The sequence below is a fragment of the Anomaloglossus baeobatrachus genome, chromosome 3 (assembly GCF_048569485.1).
Source record: "Anomaloglossus baeobatrachus isolate aAnoBae1 chromosome 3, aAnoBae1.hap1, whole genome shotgun sequence".
In the NCBI taxonomy this organism is placed as follows: domain Eukaryota; kingdom Metazoa; phylum Chordata; class Amphibia; order Anura; family Aromobatidae; genus Anomaloglossus; species Anomaloglossus baeobatrachus.
The window spans coordinates 456,598,637-456,619,774 of NC_134355.1; the positions used below are offsets into that span (position 1 = coordinate 456,598,637).

Genomic DNA, 21,138 nt, shown 5'->3' on the forward strand with positions numbered 1-21,138 from the left:
AAAGGAGTTATACTGACTCTGAAATGCATTGAATAAGATATTCTCCTAAGCTATCTCCTCATTCCACACGACAGCGTGGGGTAACCCTTTCCTTCTACTCCATGTATACCGAGACACCAGAGATAGAGAGAGGGGCCGGGACAGGAGCAGAAGACCCTTCCCACAGTCCCGCCCCTGTGCGCCTAAATATTATTACATGAAATCTTCAAAAGCAGGTTAATGAAAAATTACAAAACGAATTTACTCACTGAAAGTATAGATTAAATCAATATACCACCATTATAACCATGTCTTTAACTAGAAAAATCGTGCTGACAGGCTCTTTTAAACTTGTATTCAATTCAGACAATAGTATTGTGAAATTGGAATGTGCCATTTATGTTATCAAGGCCGTTTTGAAAACATGAACATTTTTCTTGTGCAAATATTACATGTTGCGTTAAAGTTCTCAAACATTCATAAAGTATAGTGTCATTGTATTTGAACAATACGGGAGATACAAATAATAAAGGCCCCGTTACACGCAACGACGTATCTAACGATATATGGCCGGGGTCATGGATTCCGTGACACACATCCGGCATTGTTAGCGACGTCATTGCGTGTGACACCAACGAATGGCTGTTAATGATGGAAAACATGTCGTTCATTTTCAAAAAATCGTTGGTTGTTGAGGACGCAGGTTGCTCGTCGTTCCCGTGGCAGCATACATTGCTATGTGTGACACTTCGGGAACGACGAACTACAGCATACCTGTGTCCTCAACGAGCACCGAGGTGGGAATGATGGAGATGCGGCTGCTCTCCGCCCATCTGCTTCTATTGGTGGCCCGCTCTGTGATGTCGCTGTGACGCCGAACGAACCTCCCCCTTTCAGGGGAGGCTATTAACCGCCCACAGCGACATCGTTAGGGAAGGCGGTACGTGTGACACAGACAAGCGAGATTGTGCACCACGGGTGCGATTTGCGTGTGACGCACAAACGACGGGGGCAGATGCCATCGCTAGCGATGTCGCTCCGTGTAAAGCCCCCTTTAGAGGATAACAGATCGCTTCCTATGCAAAAGTGCCTTTTCTGCACAGAAAAAAACAAATACATGTCAATAATCTAGATAGTATTCTAAGTCCTTTAATTCACAGTATTTAAGTGTGAAGTGTTACAAATTATTTGTCACCATGTTTTTCACTCCACTAGCAGGAAGTCTCAGCTGCTATAAAATAAGCTAACCATTGTTCCTCTTATTGGCATTGAAATCCTCTCACAATAGTTATCTCTCATTCTGAAAACTGTTCTAGTTGGAAAACACTTTTTTTATATTCAGAAGTAAAGTTGCGGATCAATAGTACTATATATAAAGAGTCCCAGAGGTTACAGCTCAAGTATATTTCTCTTGGGAGGTAACAGGAGTAAGTGCAGCCCTAGCCTTAATACTGTGCAACTCCCTCACACCTCCTCCTCTCCGCCACCACCTATTTAACATAAAGAAATTCAATGTACTTATTTAACTAATTGTTGAATATCAAGTGTTTACATCACTCACCTCCATTTCTGTTAAGTATAGTAACCTTCATACTGTTATGAGATGAAACCATCTTGTGTAATTTAACAGATTGCTGAAAAAAAGTATATGGATAAAATGAGTTACAACACACATATCATACTTATACACTCCACAACACTGAAATTGCAACCCCATGAAGAACAAATTATAGAAATCACAGCATCGATAGACATGTTAATGATAGCCAAATACTAAATAACTGGAAACAAAATTTTCAAAATGATCTTGATTTATTCAGTATTGAGCATTAGGGCTAAATGCAGCATGTTATCAACAAGATTATAATGGCTTTCTGAGGAATATTCTGCCACGCTGAATGTGCTTGAGCCCACAATTCATCGAGATGCATTGCTGGTAACTCTCTTTTACAATTGCTGTCCAATTATATCTCAAATGTGCTCAATGGGAGACAAGTCCAGAGATGCTGCAGGCTATGGTAAAGCATTGAGGCCATACACAATTAACATGCAAACTGGTGATATACTGAACGACTAACTGTTTAGAGAAATGGCCGTACCACTGGTTCCACAAGCATATCAAAGTACCACTTAGCTGTTAGTAGACCTGAATTGAAGATTAGAGGGGTCTGGCTAATGGCTACTGTAAGTTATGACACTAAACACCACAATCCTGGGAGTAGGATCAGTGTGACATACTCTCGTGAACGCCTCTTCATAGAGTGCCCACGTGGTTTCCAGATTTATTTCTGGCTATCATTGTATCTATTATAAAACCAAAACTCATTACTGAACAGGACAGATCTCCATTTCAAAGTCCATTGCTGTATGGTTCTGCACAATAGCCTTTGAAAATGGTGGCATGAGGTCAGTGAAACACCTGTAGCTGAAAGTCTGGCTTGTAGTCCAGTGTTGTGTAAAAACCTTATTATGGGTTATGTAGATACTGACATCTAGACTTTGTATGTGATATCCAATTTAACTAGCAATAGAGTATGACATAATCATTGAAACAGTAGTAGTTTTTTATGACAATGAAAGACCGCTTCTTGCTCAAGCTACTGTGAGCATCTTGTGTGAGCTAAAAATACTGCAATGGGCTGCAGTGTTTCAAGCACATCTAGGATGTCATTGGTCGGGAATTGCAAAGTGAGCTGCCAGCAACGGATCTTGATATAGGTTTCATTGAACTGAATGATTTTACCTGAAGTGACGTGATTGTGTTCAATAAGGACACCTGAGGTCAGTTTGCCTGATGTCACAGGTGGGGTACTGTGGAAACCGCCAGCTGTGACCGCAAATAAATTGAGTGATGTCACCGCTCACAGATGTGGCTCAGTCAGTCTCTGCCTAAAGCCCACATCATGCAGTCATGTTTTATAATGTGCTCGTGCACTGTGACTTCAGTATGTAGCAGAGCCACAATAGTCGTGAGTCCTTGTGTGGATTGCGTCGGACTTAAGTGTTTTAGGAGTTAAGAAATTGGATAAAGTGGGGGTTTTTGTATTTTATTTCAAATAAAGGATTTGATGTTTGTGTTAATTTTTTTCTCTTGCAGATTATTAATGGGGGGGTCTCATAGATGCCTCCCATTACTAATTAAGCACTTAGTGGCAGCTGTGAGCTGTCATTAACCCCTTATATTACCCTGATTGCCATAGCACCAGGGCAAGAAGAGCTGGGTAAAGTATCGGGATTGTCGCATCTACTGGAGGCAACAAGTCTGGGTGGCTGCAGGCTGCTATTTTTAGGCTTGAAGAAGGTTCTCAGGAAACAAAACGTTGCTGATAAACATTATGAGGCAATAAAGTTTTTTCATTCTTGTAACATATGGAGTGCCACCTTCATCTTTTTCTCCCTATATTATGGCAATGGAATGTTGCCTTGGAAGCCTGGCACCTACAACTTGAAGGTGAAAATAGTGCTACTCTAATTTTTTCTTCTCTCTCTGTATATGTATCTATCTATCTATCTATAAATATATCTATATATATATATATATATATATATATATATATATAGATAGATATATAGATATATATATATATATACACACAGTATATATACTGAACAAAAATAAAAATGCAACACTTTTGTTTTTGCTCCCATTTTTCATGAGCTGAACTCGAAGATCAACAATTTTGCAATGTACTAGGGATGAGCTAACACAAATGGCTAAATGCAATTATTGTATATGTTTTCTATTTTTGTATATAAGTATTGGCTACTTGGGATTCTAGCATTAAAGGGAACCAGCCACCAGGATTTTGTATACAGTGCCTACAAGTAGTATTCAACCCCTTGCAGATTTAGCAGGTTTACACATTCGGAATTAACTTGGCATTGTGACATTTGGACTGTAGATCAGCCTGGAAGTGTGAAATGCACTGCAGCAAAAAAAGAATATTTGTTTAATTATTTTTTTTTTAAATTGTGAAAAGTTTATTCAGGGGGTCATTTATTATTCAACCCCTCAAACCACCAGAATTCTGTTTGGTTCCCCTAAAGTATTAAGAAATATTTCAGGCACAAAGAACAATGAGCTTCACATGTTTGGATTAATTATCTCTTTTTCCAGCCTTTTCTGACTAATTAAGACCCTCCCCAAACTTGTGAACAGCACTCATACTTGGTCAACATGGGAAAGACAAAGGAGCATTCCAAGGCCATCAGAGACAAGATCGTGGAGGGTCACAAGGCTGGCAAGGGGTACAAAACCCTTTCAAAGGAGTTGGGCCTACCTGTCTCCACTGTTGGGAGCATCATCTGGAAGTGGAAGGCTTATGGAACTACTGTTAGCCTTCCACGGCCTGGACAGCCTTTGAAAGTTTCCACCCGTGCCGAGGCCAGGCTTGTCCGAAGAGTCAAGGCTAACCCAAGGACAACAAGGAAGCAGCTCCGGGAAGATCTCATGGCAGTGGGGACATTGGTTTCAGTCAATACCATAAGTAACGTACTCCACCACAATGGTCTCCGTTCCAGACGAGCCCGTAAGGTACCTTTACTTTCAAAGCGTCATGTCAAGGCTCGTCTACAGTTTGCTCATGATCACTTGGAGGACTCTGAGACAGACTGGTTCAAGGTTCTCTGGTCTGATGAGACCAAGATCGAGATCTTTAGTGCCAACCACACACGTGACGTTTGGAGACTGGATGGCACTACATACGACCCCAAGAATACCATCCCTACAATCAAGCATGGTGGTGGCAGCATCATGCTGTGGGGCTGTTTCTCAGCCAAGGGGCCTGGCCATCTGGTCCGCATCCATGGGAAGATGGATAGCACGGCCTACCTGGAGATTTTGGCCAAGAACCTCTGCTCCTCCATCAAGGATCTTAAGATGGGTCGTCATTTCATCTTCCAACAAGACAAGGACCCAAAGCACACAGTCAAGAAGACCAAGGCCTGGTTCAAGAGGGAAAAAAATCAAGGTGTTGCAGTGGCCTAGTCAGTCTCCTGACCTTAACCCGATTGAAAACTTGTGGAAGATGCTCAAGATTAAAGTCCACATGAGACACCCAAAGAACGTAGATAACTTGGAGAAGATCTGCATGGAGGAGTGGGCCAAGATAACTCCAGAGACCTGTGCCGGCCTGATCAGGTCTTATAAAAAACGATTATTAGCTGTAATTGCAAACAAGGGTTATTCCACAAAATATTAAACCTAGGGGTTGAATAATAATTGACCCACACTTTTATGTTGAAAATTTATTAAAATTTAACTGAGCAACATAACTTGTTGGTTTGTAAGATTTATGCATCTGTTAATAAATCCTGCTCTTGTTTGAAGTTTGCTGGCTCTAACTTATTTGCATCTAATCAAACCTGCTAAATCTGCAGGGGGTTGAATACTACTTGTAGGCACTGTATAAAGTAAAAGCAGTGCCATACTGACACTAGGATGCTGAATCCAGGCATACCTTTTGTAGACAGATCGGATGCTTGGTTGTTGAAATATCTGTAATAAAAGTTGCAGAAATGCACTGCACTTTGATTGATGTGTGCACTGGTGCGAGCATTGGTGGGTCAGGTCGTCAATGTATATTGCTCCTCCTGCGTCTTATATTGCACAACAACAGCAGCAATGATGACGTGGAGCTAAAATTAAATAAGCAAAAAGAGGCAGGTGTCCTCCTGCAGAAAACGTATATGCCCGAAAATGGTGCAAGACAGAACACAAGCTGACTCCGTCGTCTCTATTATAGTAAATGGCTCCATTGGCATATGTATCTAAAACATGTTTTGTGGAGAGGGGTTCGGACGGATGCCCCAACGGGACCAGTGAACGTAGGTGAAAACACAATGGGAAAGCGGCCTTAGATATTTCAGTTCAGCTCATGAAACATGAGAGCAAAAACAAAAGTGTTGTGTTTATATTTTTGTTCAATCTATCTATGTCTAACAGAAATGTATATTGTCAGTTCTACATATACATACTTAGGCCTAAAGATTACATCTCTAAGATCACTTACCATTCTCATATTGTATATTGTGGCAGCAATGGAGAGCAAGGTTATCACAACTAGAATTACAGAATATTCAATGTAGCCAGTAGCAAACCAAAGACTCAAAGAGAAAGCTTGAAAAAGGTAATATGGATTCAAAACCTATGGAAAATAAAGGGAATAAGAATTATTGGAAATAGTTACGGTACTTTGGAATAATGCACTGCTTTACTGCATATTGTCAATAGGTGAATGTTTGCAATAAACCACACAGTGCTGAATAACTTAGTCCTGCTGAAACGTACTTAATTGTCATCAGAAAATATAAGCTTTAGTTTAAAATCTGTTGTGTTTTCTTTTTTTTTTTGCAAAGGTAGAAAATGAAAGTATGACATCAACTGTACAACCAGCAATGATCTGCTATACCTATTAAAGGGAACCTGTCTGCAGGATTTTGCTATGCAATTCAAACACAACAGTAAAACTGATGCCGCAGACCATATGGCCGCTATGGAGCCCATGAGTCTGGGGCTGCCGATACAGTTGGATGCAATAATGAGAGAGAAAGCAATCTGCTAACACTCCCTCCTCCATCATTCTCCCGCTGTGTCTGCACTATGATGACTCAGCGCAGACACAGTGGGAGTACATTGGTGATTAAAGGACTATGGGGAGTGCATTATAATATGTGGAGGACTATGGGGATGTATTATAACATATGGAGGATTATGTGGCGCGTTATAATATATAGAGGACTATGTGGTGTGTATCGTATGATATGCAGGATTATGTAGGGTGAATTATAATATATGGGATGCATTATACTATGTAAAGGTCTATGGGGTGCATTATACAATATGGAGGAGTTTGAGGGTGCAGGATTATGTAGGGTGAATTATAATATATGGGATGCATTATAATATGTGGAGGACTATGGGGTTGCATTGTAATATATGGAGCACTGTTGGCAGCTCCTTAGGACTGGAGTTTGGGAACACTGATCTAAATGATACATCATTGAATTGAGAGAATCTTTTCCTACAACATTTGGGCTCCACATTTTAAAAAGGTTATTTTGAAGTTAGAGTCAGTTAAAAGGCAGACAACTAGATCATTGCAAGGAATGGAAGGCCTCCCATATGAAGAGAGGTTGGAAAAGTTGGATTTGTTTAGCTTAGAAAAAACACATCTCAGAGGAGATCTCATTTATATGTATAAATACATCTGTGGTCAATACAAATGACTGGCACATGACTTATTCCTTCCAAAGACAATACTAAGAACCAGGGGGCATACACTGCGAATGGAAGAAAAGAAATTCCGGCAAGTAAATAGGAAAGGGTTCTTTACAGTTAGAATAGTCAGACTGTGGAATGCCCTACCACAGGAGGTAGTAATGGCAGATACTATAACAGCCTTTAAAAAAGTGCTGAATGATTTCCTCAGTACACACAACATTGTCGATTATAAACTATTTACAGTAGGGACAAAATGTAAAATTGGTGGAGGAAGTTTGAAGTAGGTGGACCTAGGGCTTTTTCCAACCTATGTAACTATGTAACATGCTGGTATGAGATGACGTAGCAAAAACCTTCTGACAGAGTCTCTTTAAGTAAAACACTTTCTTTTTAGGTGACAGTGATCTAATACCACCTTGCAGGTGTTATGAAATGTGCAATATACAGTGTCATACAAAAGGTGTGAACTACCTTTTTAACAAGCAACTAGATTATGAAATAGGCCCCAGGGTCACAGACAGGACAAACAGAATGGGACACCAAGTCTTCATTTGCACCAAATGCGTACAACCTCCTTATTGCAAAATTCCTGAGTACATTAGGAGCAGTCTGAATTTTTATATACAAATCTTATAGATACTGTTGAGATCTATGAATAAATATTGCCTTAACTGGGTGATGATAGCAATTAAAGGGCAGCAAATTACAATTTCAATGCTAAACATATTTAAAGGAGTCATGCAATCAATAGAAGTGTTTTTGCAAACTCCTTTTTGGATTATAAAATACACAAAGAATTCAGACTTCCTTGAATGAGTGCTGCAGCCAGTCACTTGATTAGTAAGTCACCACTGCGGCGACTAGCGGTGATTGACAGCAGTTAACACATGGGACGAAATGTCATCACAGGAGACCAAGTTGTACAGAGAATGGCAGAGGACCAAGTAAGGGAGCTACAAATGCATCAATAGAGGAAAGTATATTGATTGATTTTATTTAAAACATTGAAAAAAGTGTTATTTTTTTATTTCTGGGTTGTGGGGAAATCCACAAAACATCAGCAAATTGAACAACATAAATTAACATGCTGATGACTTAAAATGAAATGAAATTCAAGAAAACACCATCGTTTCTTGGATGGAAAACTCCAAAGCATTTCTGTCCAATTTCTGTCTCCTAATTTGTAGAGTAAAGAACAATATTACGAGAAAAAATTATATAAATCTCCCACCTCTTTGAAAAGCAACTTCCAGATTGGAGTAACTTCTACCTCGAGTGTATTCATTCCACATACTTGTTTTCTGTATTTTAAAATTAATTACAGTGACCTATTAGTAAATCTTGGATAAAAAAAATTGCAACAGTCTAATCTAAAATATTCTATACAGTTAGATCTATAGCTGTACACCTTTGTGTTGTCTACACATACCGCATTTCTTGTTCTTCTGGAGTAAAACCAGAGCCAAACTTTGTTTGTATATCTGAGCAAGAGTATTCATCTTCTAAAACCCTAATTCAAAAGAAATCAAGGAAAACTATTCAAATTTAATAAATACTAATATATAAAATAAATATCAGGAGAGCAATAAATGCAAGAATGTCTATATTTTTAAAAGAGGGACAAATAAAAATATATATATATATATATATATATATATAAATTCTAAAAAATATTGTGCGTTCTTTAACTAAATACAACTTTTTGGTAAATCCATTTGACATTTCCTTATACTGTGGCATGCACAGGTTTGGCACCCCTGGTCAAGATAACTGTTATTGTGAACAGTTAAGCAAGTTGAAGATAACATGGTTCTCTAAAAGACATAAAGTTAAAGATGACACATTTCCTTTGTATTTTAGGTAAAAAAAAAATATATATTTTTAATCTTTTACATTTTGGCAAGTATCACAGCTTGGAAATGCTTTTTGTTGCCAGTCAAGAGTCTTTCAATTCTTCTTTGAGGTATTTTCATCCATTCTTCCTTTGAAAACTCTTCCATTTATGTGAAATTCCGAGGTCATCTTGCATGCACTGCTCTTTTGAGGTCTAGCCACAGATTTTGAATGATGTTCAGGTCAGGGGACAGTGAGGATAATTGTAAAACCTTCAGCTCACACCTTTTTGAGGTAATCTGTTCTAGATTTTGATGTGTGCTTTGGATTGTTATCTATTGTAGAACCTGTTCTCTTTTCAACTACAGAGATGGTGTTATGTTTGCCTCAGCAATTTGTTGAAATTTCATTGAATCTTTTCCCTCTACCTATGAAATGTTCTCCATGCCATTAGCTGTAGCACAAACCCAAAGCATGATTGATGGTTAGCAATATGTTCTTTTCTTGAAATTCTATGCCTTTTTTCTCCACACATACCTTTGTTTATTCAGGCCATAAAGTTCTTTTTCAACCTTCCAAACTGCATCAGGCTTGTTTAGATGTTCTTTTGCATACTTCTGATGCTGAGTAGATTAATGAGGACACAGGAGAGATTTTCTTCTGAGGACTCTTCCATGAAGGTCATATTTGTACAGGTGTCTCTGAACAGTAGAACAATGTACCACAACTCCAGAGTCTGAAAAATCTTCCTGATGATTTTCTGCAGTCACACGGGGGTTCTGATGTGCTTCTCTAGCAATTTTTGGAGCAGTTCTCACAGAAATTTTGCTTGGTCTTTTAGACCTTATCTTGACCTCCACTGTTCCTGGAAACTGACATTTCTCAATTACATTTCAAATTGAGGAAAGGGCAACTTGAAAACGCTTTGCTATCTTCTTGTAGCCTCCTCCTGCTTTTTGAGCTTCCATCATTTTCATTTTCAGAGTGCTAGGCAGCTGCTTAGAAAAACCCATGGCTCCTGGTTTCTGGCACAAGGATAGAGGAGGCTGGGTTTTCATAAAGCTGTGAAATTTACATCATCTGGCCTTTCCTAATGATGATGGTGAACAAGCAATTACCCTAACAGGCAAATTAAGGTCTGAAACCTTGGTCAAAGTTATCTGAGCACACAAATCTCCACAGGTGCCCAAACTTTTGCATTGTCCCATTTTCCTTTTTGTAATTTTAAAAATGCTAAAAGTTTTTTTTATGCCTACAAAGGAAATGTGTCATCTTTAACCTTATGTTATTTCAGAAATCAGTTTATCTTCAACTTGCTTAATTGTTAACAATAATAGTAATTTTGACCAAGGGTGCCCAAACATTTGCATGCCACTGTGTATGTATGTAAGTTGAGTAAAACTTAACACTGAATATTTTGTAATGAAAATTATATTATTAACCGTACGTTCATGTTATAGGTTAAAAAATGTTCAGTGAAATTTAATATTGTCAAAATTTAGGAAATTGTGCTTGTGTTTGTGTTAAGGGAGATTTAGGTGAAATCTTATGTTTCAATGAGGTGTACCCATATTTCTTGGACTCACCCAATTTTCTGAAAATTTCCCTCTAATGTGTTCCAAACATATCTAATTTTCTGTACTCTTAAACATCGCACCTAAAAAAACAAAGAGTTGATGTAAAATAGAGACTGTGAAGATGTTAAAGGGAACCTGTCAGGTGCAATATGCAACCAGAACCACAAGCAGTTCTGGGTGTATATTGCTAATCCCTGTCTAACCATCCCTGCATCTAGTAGCATAGATAAAGGGATATTTAGAAAACGTATGTCTAAAGATCTTTTATCATATGCCAATGAAGCCAGCGACTAGTCACAAGGGCATTAGTTCTCTTGGCTAGTCGGCCCCCTTAGCATGGAAACACGCCCCTGTGGATGTGCTATCATGCTAATGGATGCACAGCATCAAAGGCATGGTCACGCTCACCTCTGCTACCACCGCTGGTATTTGGCTCGTTGCACATGATCAGAAGTCCCGGACTTCAAGTCATGCGTACTATAAACCTTGGTGTATGCATCCCGGCTTCAAACTGGTGTAGTGAACATGACCTGAAGTCCGGGGATGTTCTGATCTTGCACACTGAGCTGAAAACCAGCGGTGGCAACAGAGGTGAGAGTGACCATGCCTCTATTGCTGCGCATTCATTAGCATGTTGGCACAGGCAGAGGGATATGCTTACATGCTAAGTGGGCTGACTAGCCAAGGGAACTAACGCCCTTGCGACTAGTCACTGGCCTCATTAGCATATGATAAAAAATCTTTAGAAATACTTTTTCTAAAGATCTCTTTATCTATGCTACTAGATAACGGAACTGTTAGGCAGAGATTAGCAATATGCACCCAGAACTGCTCATGGTTCTGGGTGCATATTGCACCTGACAGGTTCACTTTAATGAGTTAAGCTATGAGTTCTTGCATTGCTTTTTGCACTGGCATAGTCCCAGTTCACATCTAGGCTAATTTAAAAATGACTTATGATTTTTACACTAGATCTCTGATGACTGGCACATTAGGGCTCTACAAGAAAAAAATATAAATTTATTGCGACAAAGCCTTAAATAATCAAACAACTACTTTTATATGTAAAAGAATTTCAAACAAGCTCACTTCAACATGACAGCACTGCACATTATTCCAATATGCATAACAGTCAGGCCCGTGAAGAAAGGGGTCCTGTCGGTGCCCTAGTTATTTACAGCTGGATATGTGTCCACACACACATATTCAGTTTGAAAGTATTATTGAGAAGATAACCCCTGGCTTTCTGCTCCTCTATAATTACACCGGTCCTTCAGAGGTCAGCAGTAGATATCTGTGTCTTGTCGCAAGTGGCACAATAATATCACTGTATTGCGCCATCGCTCTGAACCAGCTCTGAAGGGGTTGTGTGAGCAGGGACAGATAAAAAGAATCTTTTTTAATGCCTATGTGAAGAGTGCCAGGAAGGAGGATCTTTAATACCACATTGTGCCTAGATGGGTGACATAATTACAGCATTGGTGCAAAAACTGGGTACATTTTTACAGTATTGGGGCCAGAATAAAGAAATATTTTAGCATATAGAGCCAATTGGCGGCCATTATTATTAATATGGGGCAAATTGAGGGTATTATTACTATATGGGGCCAATTGGAGGGACATTATTACTATATAGTTTCAATTTTGGACATTCTTCCTATATGTGGCCAAATGTGGGACAATATTAAATGAATGGGCCCCTACAGCACTCTAGATCTTATAAAAAAAAAGGCCAATGGGGTATGATATGAGGACAATTGGGGACATTACTACTATATGGGGACCAGAATAAGGGCCATAGATAATATTCACCATTACGGCCCAAACAACTAATAATTTATGGAGCTACAATTCAGGACAATACAACTGTATTGAGGCATAAAAGGTAGACGCTATTACAGTATTATTACCACTGGGAGAAGGGCATTACTGTTGTATTTCAGCACAAAGACAGACATTACTAGTTTACTGAGGCATGAATGGAACTTCACTATTTTACGGGGCCACAAAATGGGGCATGTGCATTATTACTATGTGTGGCCACAGGGGAAGACATTTTTACTGTTAAGGGGGCCACAAAGGGAGGTATCACTACTGTAATAAATTTTATTTTTGGGGATACTGTTATTGTGGGGAAATTAAAAGATGGGTGCTTTTACTGTGTATGGTACTAGGTCAGCACTATAGAATTTTTCTTCTTTATATGGTACAATGCAAAATTGGGGAATAAAGTAGGAATGTTGTTCTAGAAGCAAACCATAGATGTTTCTGTGTTATTTTTTTCAGAGACGAGTCATGCCTCAATATAGTGGTCTGAGCCAGATGAGGAAGAAAATAAAAAATGAACTACTTTCATTGAAACTTTTTTGATGCATCACTGGATTTACCTGGACTACATGTACTTACACTATCTACAGAACTCTTGCGTATATCACTCACTTGTGTGCATTAGCGTTAGTACAGTAATTTTTGCTAATTGATCAGTGTGGTTATAGTATTCTGTCAGTATGTGGTGGTAATATGTGGTCTGGCCATGGTGTGGCAGTATTTTTGCCTTTTATGGGATATTGGTATATTAGTTCTTGATATAGTGAATTTTGTTCAGTAACAAGATGGTGATTCTATTCAGACTATTTGGTAATAATATATGTTCATAGTATGACAGCGTTTATTTTTATGTGGTGTTATTGAATTGTTATTTGGTAACTATATGACTATTATCTAGAAGCATTAGTTAGAAAATGATTTTATTACTACATTTTCTGTGAGCTTTATATATTTGATCTTTATTATATCTTTTTATTTAATTGGGGATGCGAATACATATTTTTTAAAAAATATCTAGAATGATAGAGGGGCCCATTTGTCTAACTCTAGTTATGACTTTATGTGCTATTGGTATATTTAGAAATTCTATTAACATTTACTTACAACCCGATCTGCCAAACAAATCTTAACTTGTTCCCAGTAAATGCATAGTGTGAATAAACTATAGCGTTTCAATTTTGGACATTTAATATAATGAAATGAAGAACAAACCTTGCATTCTGGCATGATCAAAGCTTTGTTGATTAGAGATTTCTCATCAGAAGTCACCCCATCTGATCTTTTATCTGTTGTTGTTAAAGGTTTTACCCAAAATACTTTTTTCTTAGTGTATTTTTTAAAATCATCCTAGAAGGAAAACAATTCAGATAAAGTCAGTAATTAAAAGCTAAAGAGGTATTTAGATATAATGAAATTGTATATCATTTATAAAATATGTTTGCCACAATTCCTCATGCCTTACAAAATCTGTTTAAGGTCTCATATTTCTGCCATTTGATAGATAGTTTCATTCTTTGCACTCGGAAACTAAAAATCTGTCCTGGTAATGTAATGACACACAGGTGATTAAGGCATTAGAATCCATATCTCTGCTATCCATACTGAAACTGGTATACATTTCCGATTTTTTCATAAGCAAATAGAAAGCTGCCAACTGTCTGAATTTGTTAGGATTTGCTATTTTTTATGTAATCCAGACAAATTGTGGGCTGTGCACAACCAAAAATGGATAGCGCTTATGTAAACCTCATCCAAAGTTGGTGGTGCAACAAGGTCTTGGTTGCTCCCTGTTGGAAATATGGGTGTTTCTAGGCAGGACATAAACATCCGTCTTCTGCAAATTGCTGGTTAAGTAAAGGCCTCCATACACATTAGGCAAATGTGGTCTAGAGAAGAATCATTCATTTGTCAGACAAATGGTCACTCATTGGTAGTAAACAAAAATAAGTATCTCAGTCTGCATTGGCCGTTAATACAGCTAGTGAAAAATCCAATACGACCAACAAGTCTATTGAATGCTTTTTGGTCAGCCATCATACAAAACAATTGTTTATTTCATCTTGGCAACTGAAATTTTACCATTATGGTTGAAAATGGCCATTGGCCATGAATTCAAGCTGATGTATATGGGGAATTTAACTTTGTGATTAAAAATCTTAACATTTAGAAGGAATTGAGGCAGAAAATATATTAACAAAATGGGCTCTGATACAATCATGTGTAGTGTACATGCATTTTCAGTATTTTTTTATTTTTATAAACCTATTAATTAGCCAATTCTATCAATATCACCAGGAGTGGCCAACAGTCTAATGTGTATGAGGGCCTTACTATTTTCCATCGGGAGATGATGTTGGAGGAGAGAAGGAAGCAATGTGTTGAGTTTCCAACAGGCATCTGCGTTGCATCCAGGTCCTCCTGCAATCTTTGTCAGGCACTCCTTGCAGGTATGCTCCACGTGGTCCTCCCTTGCTCCTGGTCTACACACTCACACACATCAGAGTGCACACACACACTCATGCACACACACATCAGATCGCACATACACTCACCACATCTGGCAATACCGATTGCTTCTGGCTGGCAGAGAATCCTGGGATGCAGTGTAGTGGAGCGTGATGAACTGTGGTGGAACACATAGAAAACTTGGGGTAGTCCTTATGCCTGCCAGAAGCAATTAGTATCACCAGATGTGGTGAGTGTGTGTGCGCAAACTGCTGTGTGATTTTGTGTGTGATCTGATGTGTGTGTGTGTGTGTGTGTGTGTGCAATCTGATGTGGGAGTGTGTGTGATCTGATGTGTGTGTTTGTGTGACCTAATGTATGTGTGTGATCTGATGTGTGTGCATGTGCGATCTGATGTGCATTGGTGTGCGATCTGATGTGTGTGGTTGTGTATTCCATTACAGGTCCTCCAGTTTGGCATTTGGTGAGTATGATCATGGGGTCTTCTCTCTTCTTTCCTCTCTCTTTTGGGGGTTTCTGCTTTCTATAAAGAAGTGTCCAGCAGTACTCTTTAACTTTACTAGCTGCATGGACACTTCTTATTGAACCACGACTAGGGCTTATTTTCAGAGTAGAGCTTATAGTTAAGCCTTATGCCAAAAATGCTAAAAACTACTGCTATCGCTTATTTTCAGGGTAGGTCTTATTTTCAGAGAAACACAGTAGCAAGGCAGTCCTCAAGACTGCAGCAGCTGAGCAACGGGTTACGGCAGATGTACAAGGTACAAAGGGCACAGGTAGAGATGTAGTAAGACAGTCAGTCAGGGTAGGCAGCATAGTTTTAGTATATGTAACTGAGGTCAGAAGCGGAGAGATCAGACTGGACAGATTAAGAAACTAGGTAAAACATAGGAGAATCAATATAAATAGATGCGACAAAAAGATGCTGGTAGACGAGCCACTAGGAACCAACGTTCGGGCAGAGAGTGGTGGGAGAAGATGCTTGAAGGCCCTGCTAGCATGGGTTTGACCAGGCAACCAAATCTCTGCAGGACTGTATTGGAATAATAAATCTCATTAATGGAATCTTGTACTCATATCTCTAAATAGGGCAACTCCGTTTTAACCCTTTCCTTTCATCTAATCATTTATCATGAGCTCTTATCAGACTGGAGAGTCATTGTTACCCTTATCAATACTTGTGACTACTTGGGTTTAATACATCCCTGTAGAAGACTATGCTGTATTATCGCTATTTGTGGTCTGTCATGTGATCTCTAATATGGTGTGGGTGAAAATATTACCTTGATTTATATCTACATTGGGCCACCTCACATGAGAGTTTTATTTCATGTGCCAACGATATTTGGTTAGATTGGCCGAAAAGAATGTGTGTATAAGATGGAACGTTTTGAACTTAGCTACATACTCTTATTCTAAGCCATGAAAAATTTATATAATTTATTTATTTTTGTAAATTTAAATCTGCACTGTTGTTGTGTCAGGGAGGTAGGTTAATTTTAGGGATATTAAGGGTGAGTCCACATTGAGCATATTGTTAACTTTAGAGTATCAACCTCTGCGGCCAGGTAAGGACATATTTAGGTGTCAATTAGGGACACAAATACTTACACCTAAATTTAGTGGATTTCCCTGTTTACTCTAGTCCCCTATTTTTTATCTCTTTCATAAACATTTATGTAAACATTTATAGGAGGATCTTTTAGCTGGTTTGTTTCAGACACACTAATACACACTAGGTGGAAGTTTTGGGATACATGTCAGGTGGCTTATATAGCTATCTGGTCAGGTGACACCAAACTCCAGGATCAAAGCAATGGCTAGAGTAGTTTGAAAGCCCAAGTTGGAGATGTCACTAAGAGTGCCTTAACTCACTGACTGTGGGACTCCATCTACGTTAGTGGCCCATTTGCATGCACATTACTTTCATTCTTGGGTGGCACAGTGGCTCAGAAGTTAGCACTGTAGTCTTGCAGCGCTGGGGTCCTAGATTCATATCCCACCATGAACCATCTGCAAGGAGTTTGCATGTTCTCGCCGTGATTGCGTGGGTGTCCTCTGGGTATTCTGGTTATACTCCCACACGCCAAAGGCATACAGATAGGGAATTTAGATTGTGACCCTCAATGGGGACAGTGTTGTTGATGTATGTAAAGCCCTACGGAATATGTTGGCGCTATATAAAGATTGTTATTACTCTTTGGAGCACATATCCTTATTTTAGGTCTTTTTATTAGGATGTGGAATTTAAAACTTGTCCAGTTGAAGGTAGTCATGGGTTGTTAAAAAATAAATAACCCTGAAACAGCTGTCTTTGGATGGGTCAGTGCATGCGGCAAAAACTTTTAAAAATATAAGACATTGATGTACAGAGTAGCTCAGTCCGGTTAGGGAGCTAGGTTTATTATCTTTAAAGGAGAGCTAATTTTGATACCAGGAAGCATAGCCTGGTCTATGACAACTTGTTACAAGAAGAAACTGTACCCATTAGAACTCAGGTTGAGTGATTAACAATAGAATAACAATTGTTAGACAATCAACAAAAAACGGCATTTAAATAAGTAAACAGGGTCATTGTTCAAATATATTTGAAAAGGCATAAATACGCACCGTGGTTCTCAGTAAAATAACATCAGCTTTCTCAAGGGCACATGGAGCACATTGACACCAGACGTCCCATTCAGGTTTCCAATAAAATAAGAGTAGCAGAAACCCTAAGGAAAAGATATACCCAATAATACATAGTACTTGTCTCCACATCAGTGTTCTGTATCCAAACAGCTCCTATGAAATTAAAGCAACAATAGGATAGGATGAGTATAGGATACATGGAGATGAACAGAGGGAGGCTCAACTAGCTGAGGGTTTTCAGCGCTACCCACCACCTACTCATCCTCATCCACTTATTCTTATGGATGGGACTCCTTCAGATTTGTCCTCTGAGGGTACAGCACTAATCATGGGAGAAATCAGAGAACTCCGCTCCCAAAGGGGAAAATTACCAGCAAAGTCAGACATGGATGGCTACATTGCTCTTTTGGAAAATAAATATAAATCAGAAATTCAAGGCCTTAATACCACTATCTCAAAGATCTCTGATAGAGTGTCTCAACTGAAGTCTTCTTGGCCATAATTATAGTAGAACAAACAAATCAGCATCTGACTATTGAGCAACACACTAGACAGATTGAGTACTTATAAAGACCTAGACAATCACATTCAGCAAAACAATATCTAAATATGGGATCTTCCAGAACCTAAATATACAGCTAATCTTATACCCACTCTAACTGACCTCTTTAATACCATTCTGTGTATCCACCTGAGGTAGGAATCTTGACTGATAATGCATACCGAGCCCTCCACCTCCACAACATTGATGTTAACAAACACAAGAAATAATATGTCAGACACACTACTTCAATATTAAAGAATAAATAATGTGATAAGTCGGAAATATAGGCACCTTTCACTTTGATGAAGCTCGGCTACATTTCTTAGTGAACCCCTGAGAGACAATGTAGTAAAATGAAAAGATTTACATCCTGTCCTACAAGTGCTAAGAGAAAAAGGTATCTCATATCTAAGGCTTCCCTTTCTAAGTCCCCGTTTGCAAAAAATATCCACAAGGCCTACAGTTGTTCTTGGAGGACTTAGGACTACCTACAACTACATCACTGAATGGCCAGGAAACCCACTTGCTCCTCCTGACCAGTACGGTAACCATCATTGCCCTCAACAACCATGAGAACGAAGATGACCATTACAACTGGTTCATTGACCATATACATAACTGAACCATCTGCGATATCTGTATTGTTCCTTTAACTAGATTAAAATGTTCCTTTATATTCTGGAATCTTATTTCCTGTGCTTGCATCGGTAAGGACATGTAGGCACATGAAATCACTAACTGATAGATTATTGCAATTTGCCTTATGAAGAACAAGTTTATAATAGGACTCTGGAAAATGTATATGTATATAACTTTCTTCTGATACGTTTTTGGAACCTGTATGTGTAGATAATTTTTTTCTGATAAGTCATGGTAACCTGTATTTACACTATCACATTTTTGGAACTTCTTTGCATCTAAGATGAATTCCCATTGATTATATAGGAAAAAGAGATTTGCAAATTGTTTTCACAAAAAGTTGTTGGAAAGAATTCACAAATTTACATATTTTTTCTTTTTAGCCTGTGAATTCATCTGGAGTAGTAGTAGACCTGGCTCAACTATAAAAGTTGGGGTGTTCTGGAAAAAATAGTCCAATATTAGAAAAAGACGCTCCGACACACCACAAGAAAGGTAAAACAAGATCCGGGATAATGCAAAAAACATTGTTTTTATTGAAACAAAGGAGTTTTTTTCACTCAAGTTTGTCCCCAACGTTTCAGTCCCAGTAGGACTTTTCTCCAGGTCTAAATAAGACTGATGACATGAATAAGAGAAAAGAACATGATGTTACAGAAAGCAAAATTAACATGATTACAAAAAGACAATAGTACAATAAAAAACAAAATATTACAAAGAAAGAGATTACATCTCATAGAGGGTGAATTCATCTGGTTTGTTTAACATATTAAGATTACCCTCTAATTACAGTATAGGGAATTGATCCAGTATATTTTTATTTTCCCCACTATGCAATGTGTAGTTTACTGCTATTCATAGCAATTGCTCCTACCACCTATGAAATACACCCTCCAGTAGAATATCCTGTTAGTTAAAGGTTGGGAAAATTCCTATTTTTTTCTTTAATACGAAAAAAGAATGTTTTTCTTATTGTCTAACCTCAATTTAGGCTTGAGGTAATCATCTAATTTTCTCTTATTAGCTTATCTTCTTTTTCTCTCCAATTTCCTTTTTTCTAAGTATGTAACTAACACTTTATTCTTTCTTCCTATCTCCTACCCCACTTGTTTTTCCTTCCTATATCCCCACCTTATCCAAAAAACATGACTTGTGATTAAAGTAGACTCATTAAATGTCAGGGGATTCAATACCCCACAAAAACGGTCTATTTTATGTGGTATGCATACATTGGGAGTTTAGATCATCTTCATATAAGAGACCATTTTAAAAGCAATCATTTTCCAGAAGTAAAGAATTGTTATTATACACACTTGTATCATGGCACAAATCCAATCTCTAAATTCAAAGGGGTCAGTATTGCCTTACATAGAAGTCTACTTTTTACCTTAATGGGATTGAATACAAAAAAAAAATTGTTGTTTCCTTTTTCCAAAGGTCTTAATTATGAATCAAATCTATAAAGTACTACGGAATATGTTGTCGCTATAAAAAAAATATATTAGTATTTAATCTATACTTGTGCTCATGTTTATCTCCGAAACAAGGATCAAGCAAAGATTTGTCAAGTGTATCTGAGCCTGCTGGAAGATTTTATGGCGGGTCTGCTGATTCTAGGAGGTGACCTCACCCTGACAATGAACAAACTATTATAATCATCTGTGGGTAAATCATCAATACAACCTACTTACTTGACCACAATAAAAAACAAGCTATTCAAATTACAGGCGGTAGATGTTTGGCACATTCTACAAACAAAAGACAGAGACTACACCTACAGCTCATCAATTCAAAATTCATTCTGTAGAATTAAATCGCTTTTTGATCAACTATCATCTGCTGAGTAGAGTTGAGCGCGGTTCGCGGTTCGAGGTTCTCCAGTTCTAGGCTCGAGTGATTTTGGGGCCTGTTCTAGATCGAACTAGAACTCGAGCTTTTTGCAAAAGCTCGATAGTTCTAGAAACGTTCGAGAACGGTTCTAGCAGCAAAAAAACAGCTAATTCCTAGCTGGATTTCCGCTGTAATAGTGTAAGTCACTCTGTGACTCACACTATTATGACATTTCAGTGTATAGTGTGCGGGAACAGCACCTTCAGATCACTGCTGTTTGTATAATGGCGATAGCCATTTTTTTTTTTCTTTCCTTGTCTTCCTTCCCTAAGCGCGCACGTCTTGTGGGGCGGGCCAGCATGTCAGCCAATCCCAGACACACACACAGCTAAGTGGACTTTTAGCCAGAGAAGCAATGGCATGTGTGATAGGATGTCCATGTCACATGTCCGTGCATTATAAAACCGGACATTTTCCTCCAGGACGCCATTATCTCTTATGCGTCCTTGGTGTCAGACATCACTGGCGCAGCTCCGTCCTTTGTCCTATCGCCGATACTGCTGTATGCGCTCCATACACAGCGCTGGACA

General features: G+C 38.5%; 1 protein-coding gene across 1 annotated transcript in view; it reads right to left on the bottom strand.

Moving 5' to 3' along the window:
• LOC142297274 (putative cation-transporting ATPase 13A4) overlaps positions 1 to 18,668 on the bottom strand; it is a 143,461-nt gene extending 124,793 nt beyond the window's left edge. The window contains exons 1-8 of the mRNA XM_075341528.1: positions 18,603 to 18,668; positions 17,515 to 17,688; positions 13,651 to 13,785; positions 10,621 to 10,691; positions 8,631 to 8,711; positions 8,433 to 8,502; positions 5,991 to 6,125; positions 1,541 to 1,613 (exon numbers count right to left, since the gene is read on the bottom strand). Coding sequence (XP_075197643.1) covers positions 1,541 to 1,613; positions 5,991 to 6,125; positions 8,433 to 8,502; positions 8,631 to 8,711; positions 10,621 to 10,691; positions 13,651 to 13,785; positions 17,515 to 17,688; positions 18,603 to 18,668 — 805 coding nt within the window. The remainder of the gene's footprint in view (positions 1 to 1,540; positions 1,614 to 5,990; positions 6,126 to 8,432; positions 8,503 to 8,630; positions 8,712 to 10,620; positions 10,692 to 13,650; positions 13,786 to 17,514; positions 17,689 to 18,602) is intronic.
• Between the last annotated feature and the right edge of the window lie 2,470 nt (positions 18,669 to 21,138).